At 43.1% G+C, this 12,323-nt stretch overlaps 1 protein-coding gene across 1 annotated transcript in view; it reads left to right on the top strand.

Moving 5' to 3' along the window:
- The window catches only part of lyn (LYN proto-oncogene, Src family tyrosine kinase), a 104,032-nt gene that overhangs the window by 72,344 nt on the left and 19,365 nt on the right, over nt 1-12,323 (top strand). Inside the window, 1 exon segment of the mRNA XM_055634055.1 lies at nt 913-989. Coding sequence (XP_055490030.1) covers nt 913-989 — 77 coding nt within the window.

Here is a 12,323-nt window from a genome sequence, read left to right as displayed (position 1 = left end):
GGAATGGCAGAGTAGACTTGATGGCTTAATTCTGCTCCTATCATTTATGACCTCATGAAGGCTGGTAAATAATATATAGAATCAGATGAGGAGGAGGTGATAGGCAGATGGAATCATCTGTGTCTGTATCCCTCTGTAGCCAGACAACACTGGAGTAGTGGCTTACCTGAAATTGGGAAATTCTATGTGCGTACCATTGGATCGTAAGTATTGTACTCAAGTGGAATATGAGATGTTCGTATATCATTGTATTGTAATTCCTGTTGCCTTCTGATTTGAGATGGGTTCTGCAACTGAACAAAGGAGACATCTCAGCATTATTGACTGTATGATTCGCATAGCATCATCTTTAGACTATCTTCGGTTTAAACCAGCATCTGTAGTTCTTTCTTACACATAAGTAAACTGCAAAATCTGCACACAGACTGCGAAAAATCTCCCAGTATTCTTAATTTTTATTATTGAAGCAAATCTTACAAATGATGGCACGGTGGCACAGTGCTGAGTTACTGCCTTATAGCACTTGCAGCGCCGGAGACCCGAGTTCAATCTCGACTACGGGTGCTGTCTGTACGAAATTTGTACATTCTTCCCATGACCATGTGGGTTTTCTCCGAGATCTTTGGATTCCTCCTACACTCCAAAGACATACAGGTTTGTACGCTAATTGGCTTGGTATAAGAGGAAATTGCACGCTAATTCTATGCACTATATCTGTAAACTAAACTGAAAGGACAGTTATACTCCAGAGATATTAAATGTAAATGTATTACTTTAAAATTAATTTCTTAAATCTATTGAACGAAAATGTTTTCAACACTACAGATTAAAGACTAATTAGTGTTTTGCAAATGGGCAATTGCTTGTTGCTTTTAAATCCTCTGTTCATCGAGTATATTTCTTAAATTGCAGGCAGTTTACTAGATTTCCTGAAAACCGATGAAGGACGAAGACTGGTGTTACCAAAGATGATTGATTTCTCAGCACAGGTCAGTGAATATCTCAAAATAAGATGCAACCCATTTAAAATGTCCTACTTTGCATAGTTTGCATGTCTTCAGTCCGCCTTTAGAGAATGTTCTTTCAAATTGGTTTCCTACTTTCATTACAACAATGATGACATTTGGCTTCTCATTCACTAAAAAAGTGTTTTTATTCCAAAATAACATTTCACTGGATGTCCATGGATTATGAATACAGGATTTTGTAAATATGACTTTTTCTCTCACCCTCGTTTTCTTTCTTGTCAAGGTGCTTGGTCCAGAATTTGAGAATAATGCTTCCATCACATAAAAACAATGGGGTCATTATTAACATGAGTCAGGGAAATGTCAATTAATGGTTCAAAATGTAAAGTTGCTTATCCATGCTCTGATCTGTCCTGTATATGCCTATTCTCACTCCTGTAACTACAGCCTGGTTTTGCACACCAGTAGTTTTTCATCCCAAAGGAACATACTTCATGATAATATTTAAATCCAGTCCAACATATTTGCATATCTAATTTAAGATTAGTGCTGTATTTCCCAGAGCTCAAGGAACACAGTTAAATGTTGCACAGAAATGGATCACTCCCACAATTAACCATGCATTTACGCTATTCCTCCATTAAACCCACATTCCCAACAAGTCCCCTAGATTTTATCACTCGCCCATAGAGTATTTTCAGGGCAATTTACAGTGGCCAACCTGTATGCCTTTGAGATGTGGGAGGAAACGAGAGCACACAGATGAATTCCAAGCCAGCACAGGGAGAACATGCCAACTCCACATAGACAGTACCCGAACCCAGGATTAAATACGAGTCTCGGCGGTTTGGAGCTCTTACCTGTTGCTTTGTCCTCCTTGTGGTAGAGGTCATGGGAATGAGAGGTACTGTCAGAGCAGCATTTTGGAGACAGTGCACACTGGCCACTGTGTACTGGTGAAGGAGGGAATGAATGTTTGGGATGTTGATGAGTTGCTGTCCAGGGAGTTGCTTTGCCCTGGATTGCATCAAGTTTCATGAGATTCACTGTCATTGGACTCATTCAGGCAAGTGAAGAGCATTTCAGCATGCTCCTGAAGATGGTAGAAAGATCTTGGGAGTGATTCATCTTCTAACATCCCACTATCGGTCGGTCCGGTTCAGTTCCTGGTAAATGATGACTACTTTTATGGTTTACCCCCAGCTCCAGGATATTGATGGTGTGGGAGTTTGGGAACGATAATGCCATTGAATCTTGAATTGGTCACCATCTGAGAAATCAGCGTGCGGCCTGTTTCTGGGTCTCTGGGTGTTGGTTTAGTTATTATGTGGGAGTGGTTATTGTCTTCTTTCTATTCAGCCACAATCCTTTCTTGTACAACATCTGGCAAAGTGGCCGCATAGTAGGTTGCTCTGGAAGGTTAGATCCAAGGAGAGATAGCTGAATGGATGGCAAATTGGCTCCGTGGAAGGAAGCAGAGGGTGATGGTGGAAGATTGCTTCTCAGAATGGATGCCTGTCACTAGTGGTGTGCCTCAGGGTTCTGTGCTGGGCCAGTTACTGTTTGTCATCTACATCAATGATTTGGATGAGAACATACAGGGCAAGATTAGCAAATTCACTGATGATACAAAAGTTAGTGGTTTTGCAGATAGTGAAGAAGGTTGTGAATGATTGCAGCAGGATCTGGATCGATTGGCCAGGTGGGTGGAGGAATGGTTGATGGAATTTAATACAGAGAAGTGTGAGATGTTGCATTTTGGGACGTCGAACAAGGGCAGGACCTACACAGTAAATGGTAGGCCTCTGGGTAGTGTTGTAGAGCAAAGGGATGAAGGAGTACAAGTGCATAGTTCCTTGAAGGTCGAGTCGCAGGTAGATAAGGTGGTCAAAAAGGCTTTTGGGACTTTGGCCTTCATCAATCAGAGTATTTGGTATAGAAGTTGGGAGGTCATGTTGCAGTTGTATAAGACGTTGGTGAGACCGCATTTAGAAAACTGTGTTCAGTTCTGGGCACCATGTTATAGGAAAGGTATTGTCAAGCTTGAAAGGGTTCAGAAAAGATTTACGGGATCATGAGGTATACAAAATCATGAGATTAATAGACCGGATAGATGCATAGAGTCTTTCATCCAGAGTAGGAATTAACGGGTCCCTTCAGAATGGCAGGCAGTGACTAAGGGGTACCGCAAGGCTCGGTGCTGGAAATGCAGCTATTTACAATATGTATTAATGATTTAGATGAAGGGATTACAAGTACATTAGCAAATTTGCAGATGCCACAAAGCTAGGTGGCAGTGTGAACTGTGAGAAGGATGCTATGAGAATGCAGGGTGACTTGGACAGGTTGGGTGAGTGGGCAGATGCATGGCAGATGTAGTTTAATGTGGATAATGTGAGGTAACAAAAACAGGAAGGAAGATCATTATCTAAATGGTGTCAAGTTGGGAAAAGGGGAAGTACAATGGGATCTGGGGTCCTTGTTCATTGTCAATGAAAGTAAGCATGCAGGTACAGCAGGCAGTGAAGAAAGCGAATGGCATGTTGGCCTTCATAACGAGGAGTTGAGTAAAGGACCCTAGTGAGACCACACCTGGAGTATTGTGTGCAGTTTTGGTCTCCAAATTTGAGGAAGGACTTTCTTGCTATTGAGAGAATGCAGCATAGGTTCACAAGGTTAATTCCCAGGATAGCGGGAGAATGGAGTGGCTGATCTTGGAAACTCTGGAACTTAGAAGGATGAGAGAATATCTTATTGAAACATATAAGATTATTAAGGGTTTGGTCATGCTAGAGGCAGGAAACATATTCCCGATGTTGGGAACCAGGGGCCACAGTTTAAGAATAAGGGGTAAGCCGTTTAGAACAGAGATGAGGAAACACGTTTTCAAACGGAGAGTTGTGAGTCTGTGGAATTCTCTGCCTCGGAGGGCGATGGAGGTCGGTTCTCTGGATACTTTCAAGAGAGCTAGATAGGGCTCTTAAAAATAGCGGAGTCAGGGGATATGGGGAAAAGGCAGGAACGGGGTACTGATTGTGGATGATCAGTCATGATCACATTAAATGGCGGTGCTGGTTCAATGGGCCAAGTGGGCTACTCTTGCACCTATTCTATTATCTATTGTTTATTGTCTACAGGGGAATTGAGGACCAGAGGACATAGTTTCAGGTGAAGGCTTTAATAGGTATCCGAGGGGTAAATTTTTCACACAGAGGGTTGTGGGTGTATGGAACAAGCTGCCAGAGGAGGTAGTTGAGGCCAGGACTGTCCCATTATTTAAGAAACAGTTGGACAGTTACATGGATAGGACAGGTCTGGAGGGTTATGGGCCAAGCGCAAGCAAGTGGGACTCTGGTTGCTACCCACATTTGGCAGAATTAACACCAGAATATTTTTATGAAACGGAAAATGTTGAAAACTCAAAGATATGAAAATCCATAATATTATAACTGAATTTAGAAGATTTAGAAGATTGAGAGGGGATCTTATAGAAACTTACAAAATTCTTAAGGGGTTGGACAGGCTAGATGCAGGAAGGTTGTTCCCGATGTTGGGGAAGTCCAGGACAAGGGGTCACAGCTGGAGGATAAGGGGGAAATCCTTTAAAACCGAGATGAGAGGAACTTTTTTCACACAGAGAGTGGTGAATCTCTGGAACTCTCTGCCACAGAGGGTAGTTGAGGCCAGTTCATTGGCTATATTTAAGAGGGAGTTAGATGTGGCCCTTGTGGCTAAGGGGATCAGGGGGTATGGAGAGAAGGCAAGTACAGGATACTGAGTTGGATGATCAGCCATGATCATATTGAATGGCGGTGCATGCTCGAAGGGCCGAATGGCCTACTCCTGCACCTAATTTCTATGTTTCTATGTTTCTATGAATAACGTGAGCAAATAATGGGTAACCTATTGTTTCATTGGGATGAAATTCTAAAATTGTGTTCATTTCCCTCTCTGGGGTGAAACATTCAAAAAGTGATGGAACAAGTATTGAAATAATTATTCATGAAAAGGGATCAAACAATACTACCTCATTTATTTGCACATTGTTTTCATGAAGATTTCAATTTTCTGTAACGATAAAACTGAAGAAAAGTTTTGAAGTCTGTCATAACATAAAGTGCAGCTAAACTGGCCCCAAAACATTATGAACACTGATAATTCCCACTTTAATATTTTGAAAATTCAGACCAAGGGTACTTGATTATTTAGCTGTGTAGGAATAAACTACAGATGCCGGTTTAAACCGAAGAGAGACACAAAATGCTGGAGTAACTCAGTCGGACATGCAGCATCTCTGGAGAGAAGGAATGGGTCACGTTTCGGGTTGAGTCCGAAGAAGGGTCTCAACCCAAAACGTCACCATTCCTTCTCTCCAAAGATGCTGCCTGTCCTGCTGAGTTACTCTATCTATACAGCTTAATATTATTGATGAGATCCTAGCCTCTACTTTAATCTTGCTCAGAAATAATACAAAATTGTTACAGAATGAACTACACAACTGATGAGAATAGAATTAGAATTACATAGCTCAGGGTCAACTCCCCCCTCACCCCACCACCCCTCACTTTCAGTCTGAAGAAGAGTTCCGATACGAATTCTTGCCCATTCTTTTTCTCCAAAGATTGCTACCTGACCCATTGAGTTATTCCAGCACTTTGTGTCTATCTCGCACCTTAAAATGAATTGTGAGATTGTTGGCAGGGGGATAGAACAGCTAGCATATTAGAATAATCAAATCCGGTGGCAGAACATTTAGATGCATACGTTTGGCCGCAGATGACTTGTAAGCACATGGAGGGTTTCCTTATGAAAATTTTACTTTTTCTGTTTGATAAGAATAGTCTGATGTTAATTCCACAAACTGTTGGAAGCAACTTTGTGAAAAGGGGAACAGTGATAACAGATGCTGCATCCTGCGAGTGAGATTAATTATTTTGGAATACCCTTCCAATGCTTTGGCAGTTGCTGTTTAGTGACCTTCAGTGGCAGGTGTTGTTCTGCAGTAACAAGATTCCACAACCATTCCCACCTCTTTGTAACAAATAGTAACCTTCTCAAAGATCTGCCAAAGACAATATTACTAGCATTAATTTGATGGACTCTCAAGCAAGTAGGCTTCATTCCCAACCACACTCAAACATTAAATATCAAATCGTGTCAAGTACTTGCTATACCTTAATAGTTAAGGTAATGTTGAGTACTGGTTAATTCTGGGGATCTATCTTTTTTCCCGATTTATATTTTATCTTCTCAAGGAAACTTACGATTGATATTGACTGGATCAAAAAGAACCTTCTTGGTGTTAGACATAATACATAATGGAATTCAAATCAATTGGCTTCTTACCCCTCAAATTTACTTTTTAGGCATTTTATCTGTGTGTTTGACCTTTCACAAATTCAAAACATTAAGATGCACTGTCTAAGCATTTGAATTAAGCAATTGGTAGCACTGTGGTCATTATTTGCCAAATCTCCATTACTATGCATCATGCATTGCTTACAACACATCTAGATGGGACCAAGTGTCCAAGACTTGCCCACCCATCATCCTTATTTCTGTAGACTGGCATTGACTGGTAAATATGGCAAACTTAAGATTCTTATTGTTGATTAATGTCCTTAATTTCCCTGCTTTTTCACACCTCTCGTGACTTTTTTTTAACCCATTCCTGATTAATCTCTGTCCTCTCCAGGCCGAAGAAGGGTCCCGACCCGAAAGTTTGCCTGTCTATTCCCTCCCCAGATATAGACCCGCTGAGTTCCTCCAGCACTTTGTGTTTTGTTCTATTCTTGATTGTTATATTTTGAAGAAGAAAAAATAGTCAATATTATGTCCTTGATACCCATTCAAATCATTAGTTTAAATCACATCAAATTCCTGTCCTTTGCATGACTATATGGGACTGACGACACTAGGAATTTCCTGCCTTTGATTAGCTTGTGCTGCTCTGCCAATACTCTGAGTTTTATACACACTCTATTTTCCATGTACAAGACATAGCATTTTGCAGACTGGCTGCAAAAGATAGGAAGATATCTAAAAAGTGATGGTAGTTGTGAATAAGAAACGTTATTTTCCTTCAAAATAGTTTGAGGAAGAATCTGGTATTTGAGGTACAGAGAGGCCCATCATTTAAATGTAGTGAAAACAGAAAGGATGAGTGAAAGAAAAAGAAATAAATAATAAACTAGGATTAGACCATGAAGATGTTGGTGAAAAAGTTGTATGTATGTTTCATCCATATTGCAACATTGTAGGCAGAAGCATCCAATTACTCCACCTAGCGGAGCTGATCCTCACCCTCCACAACTTCTACTTCCACTCCCCCAAGTCCACGGCGTAGCTATGGACACCCACATGGGCCCCAACTATGCCTGCCTCTTTGTAAGGTATGTTGAATAATTCCTGTTCCAAGCGTACACTGGCCCTATGCCCGACTCTATCTCCATTACACAGACAACTACATTGGTGCTACCTCCTGCACCCATGCAGAACTCATGGACTTCACCACCAATCCATCACTCAATTTACTTTACATCTCTGACACCACCCTCCCCTTTCTTGATCTCACAGTCTACATCACAGGAAATAGACTATCGACTGACGTCTATTACAAAAACACTGACTCCCGCAACTATCTTGACTATACTTCTTCCCACCCTGCTTCCTGCATTCTCTCCCCTACTCCCAATTCCTCCATCTTTACCCAATACCCATCGGCACCCAAGATGAGGTGTTCCATACCAGGACATCCAAGATGACCTAATTCTTTACGGAATAGGGATTCCCCTCTCCCATCATGGATGTGGCCCTCACTCATGGCTCCTTGGTACCCCGCAGCTCCGCCCATACTCCTCCTAGTCCTTTCATTTCACCCCATCAGCCATCGCATACAAGACATAGTCCTCCAAAATGTTTGCCACCTCCAACAGGATCCCAACACCTGTCACATCTTTCCATCTCCACCCGTTTCCACTTTCCGCAGAAACCCTTCCTTCTGCACCTCCCTGGTTAACTCATCCATACCCACCCAAACACTCCCTCCCAAGGTACCTTCCCCTGGAACCGCAGAAGATGCAACACCTATCCCTATACTTCCTCCTTCGACTGTCCAGGGACCCTGACAGCTCTTTCAGGTTAGGCAGAGGTTCACTTGCACCTCCTCCAACCTCATCTACTGTATCCGTTGTTCAAGATGTGGACTCTTATACATCGGCGAGACCAAACGTAGACTGGGCGATCGTTTTGCTGAACACCTTCGCTCAGTCCACCTGAACCTACCTCATCTCCCAGTAGCTAAACACTTTAATTCTCCTTCCCATTCCTACACAGACCTTTCTGTCTTAGGTCTCCTCCATTGTCAGAGTGAGGCTACACGTAAATTGGAGGAACATATTTAGTTTGAGCAGCTTAAAGCCCAGTGGTATGAATATTGATTTCTCTAACTTCAGGTAGCCCCGGCATTCCCTCGCTCTCTGTCCATCCCCCACCCAAGTCGCACTAACTTCTCATTTTCACCAAACACACAGCTAACCATGGCCCGTTTTTCTCAATCATCGTTAATTTTTTGCATATCTATCATTTATTATTCTTTATCTCTGTACATCATCATCTATTTCTCTTGTTTCCCTTATCCCTAACCAGTCTGAAGAAGGGTTTTGACCCGCAACGTTACCGATTCCTTCTCTCCAGAGATGGTGTCTGTCCTGCTGAGTTACAGAATGCAGCTTTTCGTGCCTATCTTTGGTTTAAACCAGCATCTGTAGTTCCTTCCTTCTAGGAACTTCACAGATGTTATTACAACAGACAGTTTTGTGGCTGAAAGTTTCAATTAATCTTTCTGCCAAGTATCACTAATTCTATTTTGTACTTTTCTATTGGTATTTGCTTTCATAGCTTTGGGATGAATGATGCATGGTGTTCATATGCTACCTCTTCTCCTTGCCAACACAAATCCTGTCCAAATTGATTCCTGCCCAATATGACATTCTCTCAAAGTCATATTGGTGGTTGAATTGAGTTACTTTACAAAAATTATTTTATCCTTTTAGATCATATTCAGCTGTAATTTGGCACGAGCAGGAGGAAAATCAACAGACAATGTTTTGGGTCGAGAACCTTCTTCAGACTGATTCAAGTCAGGGGTGGGGGGGGGGGGGTGGGGGGGGGGGGGGGGGGGGGGGGAGAAAGCTCGGAAAGACTGGTGGGAAGTGGGACAAAGCCTGGGAAATGATAGGTGGATAGAGGTAAGGGGATTTGCTTGGTAAATGGGTTGATTGTGTTAAAGGCCAGGAGTAATAAGGAGACACATGCGTGTCAGATGAGGAAAGAAAAGAGGATGAAATGTAAAGTTGGAGGGAGGGATATGGGTGGAAGGGACAGGGGGAGAGAAGGAAGATAAAAGGGAAATGTGGAATGGGAGATGAGGGGATGAAGTCCCACAATTCTATTTTATCTCAAACAATTGCGAGAAAGACTTTGTCAGGCCGTCTAGGGTGGGAGCAACTTTTCGGAGTGTCTGTCTTTTATTTTATGTGTTTGTTTAGTTCACCTTATCAAGGGAAACCACATTGTATTGAATGGGGGGAAATGTTACCAATGATTAAAAAAAAAAAATGTCAGTAAGATTTCTAGCCACTTCACCACAAGATACTAATTTTGCTTCTTCAGTGCAGATGCATCAGTTAGCAAAAAATAACACTGTGGCTCACATTTTCCATTAGTACTATGCAAAAGAGGAACTGGAAAAAATAACAAAAACTTTCTGATCTACATATTACTGAAGCGTACTGTATATGAATATGTACAAAGGTCTTTGACTGCTATTTGAACAAATAACAAACTAGTCTGCAATTGTAATTGATAACACTGTGCCATTGTCTTTATTCCTTCTCAACCCTTTCCCACTTCAATCTGTTTCCAAAGTTGAGAGAGGAGGGACAGCAATGGAGAAAGATGGATCTCCTGAAACTGATTACACACAGTCAGAGAGCAATACAGCGTGGAAACAGGCCCTTCAACCCAACTTGCCCACACCGTCCAACCTGTCCCAGCTACACTTGTTCCACCTGCATGCGCTTGGTCTATATCCCTCCAAACTTGTCCTATCCATGTACCTGCCTAATTGTTTCTTAAACATTGGGATAGTCCCTGCCTCAACTACCTAATTTGGCAGCTTGTTCCATATACCCACCACCCTTTGTGTGGAAAAAGTTACCCCTCAGATTCCTATTAAATCTTTTCCACTTCACCTTAAACCTATGTCCTCTGGTCCTTAATTCGCCCACTTTGAGCAAGAGACTCTGTGCATCTACCCAATCTATTCTTCTCATGATTTTATTCACCTCTAGACGATCACCCCTCATCCTCCTGCATTGCAAGGAATAGAGTTCCAGCCTACTCAACATCTCCCTGTAGCTTAGACCCTCCAGTCATAATATCATAAGTGGTAGGAGCAAAATTTGGCCCAATAAGTCTACTCCGCCATTCAATCATAGCTGATCTATCTCTTGTTCCTAACCCCATTCTTCTGCCTTCTCATAACCTCTGACACCTGTAACCTGTAGTCCTGGCAACATCCTCCTAAAGTTGCCAGTATTGAACTCCTTCTCAGCTCGTATCCCCTTAACCTGGGGCAAATCAGTCCTGGATGCCTTAACAAGATTAATGGACAGAATCCTCCTTAATCAGACCCTCATAATGATGGTGTTACATTATGATGCACATGCGCTTTAGATTTCGGGAACTTGGGAAGTAGGGCTTTTGACTGAGTTTCTGTTTGACTGAGCAGTTACTGCAACATCCTCTTTCTCAACAATAACGCAAGTTTCACCCATGTGGTTTTCCAGATATTGTACTAATTGGCACACAAAAGCATAGTTCCTGCCATGGTGATAAACCAAATTAGGAATGCAGTCTTTAAGTGGAATGAAGGCAATTATTCATTTGAACACAAAATGGAAATAGAGCAGCCTTTGTCAAAATCATTGAAACATTTGCCTTAAATAGCATTGCTACTTTTTTTTTAAAGGAATGTGCAATTTACTTTCCTCCTTTCAAATAAGCTCACCCCCTCCATGACACTGGCCAACCTGAGGAACACCTTCAGCAACATACTGGTTCCACTAAGATGCAGCACAGAACCCCAAGGAGATCCTTTTTGCCTGTGGCTATCAAACTGTACAACTCCTCTCCCCTTCTGTTGTGGGGTAGACTGAGGTATATTAATGATTTGGATGAAGGGATTGAAGGCTTTGTGGCCAAGTTTGCAGATGATATGAAAATAGGTGAAAGGGCAGGTAGTGTAGAGAAATCAGGGGTTCTGCAGAAGGACTTGGATAGGTTGGGCGAGTGGGCATGAGTCACAGTGGGCAAACTGCTGCATGAGTCACAGTGCCATCTCACGCCATCGGTGCCCAGCTGCTGAAGTGGCAATAACAGTTCCATTTTTACATCTTTTGGTAGACATTTTCCTTATGATTTCAAAAATACCATCGTCTATACATTTGGTCAATTATTTCCCTAGATATTAACTAAAATTTATAACCAAACTGACATTTTTAAAAAATATTAAGGTTACCCAGCTGCTGACCTCACAATGCCTTTGCACCTGGCCCACCTGCCACCTGGCCTTGTCCCCCAAGCCTGCCAGGTTGTTGATTCCATTGTTTTTCATTGAATTAAATTATTTTTCAATTAACATCACTAATTCTTAACATTAACTTTAATTTCATAGACAGTTTTTAAAAATAAATTTAGATCGGACCAGCTGCGTCTCCCCCCCCCCCCCCCTCTTTCCCCTCCCCTCCTCTCTCTCTCCCCCTCTCACTCCCCTCCTCTCCTCCCTCTCTCTCTCCCTCTCTCCCTCCCCTCCCCTCTTCTCTGTCTCTCCCCTTCCCTCCCCCTCCCCGATCTCTCTCTCCCCCCCTCTCTCCCCCCCCCCTCTCCCCTCCCCCCCCCCTCTCTCTCTCTCTCTCTCTCCCCTTCCCCCCCACCCTCTCCCCCCCTCCCCCCCCCTCCCCCCCTCCCTCTCCCCCCTCCCCCCCCCCTTCCCTCTCCCCCACCCCCCTGCCCTTCCCCACCCTCCATCTCCTAAACCCCCTGCCTCCTCCTCCCCACTCCCTGTCCCCCCCCCCCCTCCTCTCCCCTTTCCCTCTTCCCTTCTTCCCCCCAGCCCCCCCCCTCCCCCTCCCTCTCTCCCCTCCCCGTCTCTCTCTCTCCCTCTCTCTCCCTCTCTCTCTCTCTCCCCCTCCTTCCCTCTCTCCCCCTCTCTCTCTCCGTCTCTCTCTCTCTCTATCCTCCCGTCTCTCTCTCCTCCCATTTCTCTCTCCTCCCACCTCTCTCACTCCTCCT

Source organism: Leucoraja erinacea, chromosome 4, assembly GCF_028641065.1.
Source record: "Leucoraja erinacea ecotype New England chromosome 4, Leri_hhj_1, whole genome shotgun sequence".
In the NCBI taxonomy this organism is placed as follows: Eukaryota; Metazoa; Chordata; class Chondrichthyes; order Rajiformes; family Rajidae; genus Leucoraja; species Leucoraja erinaceus.
The sequence above is the reverse complement of the archived record's forward strand: the minus strand, read 5'-3'. Positions and strand labels throughout refer to the sequence as shown.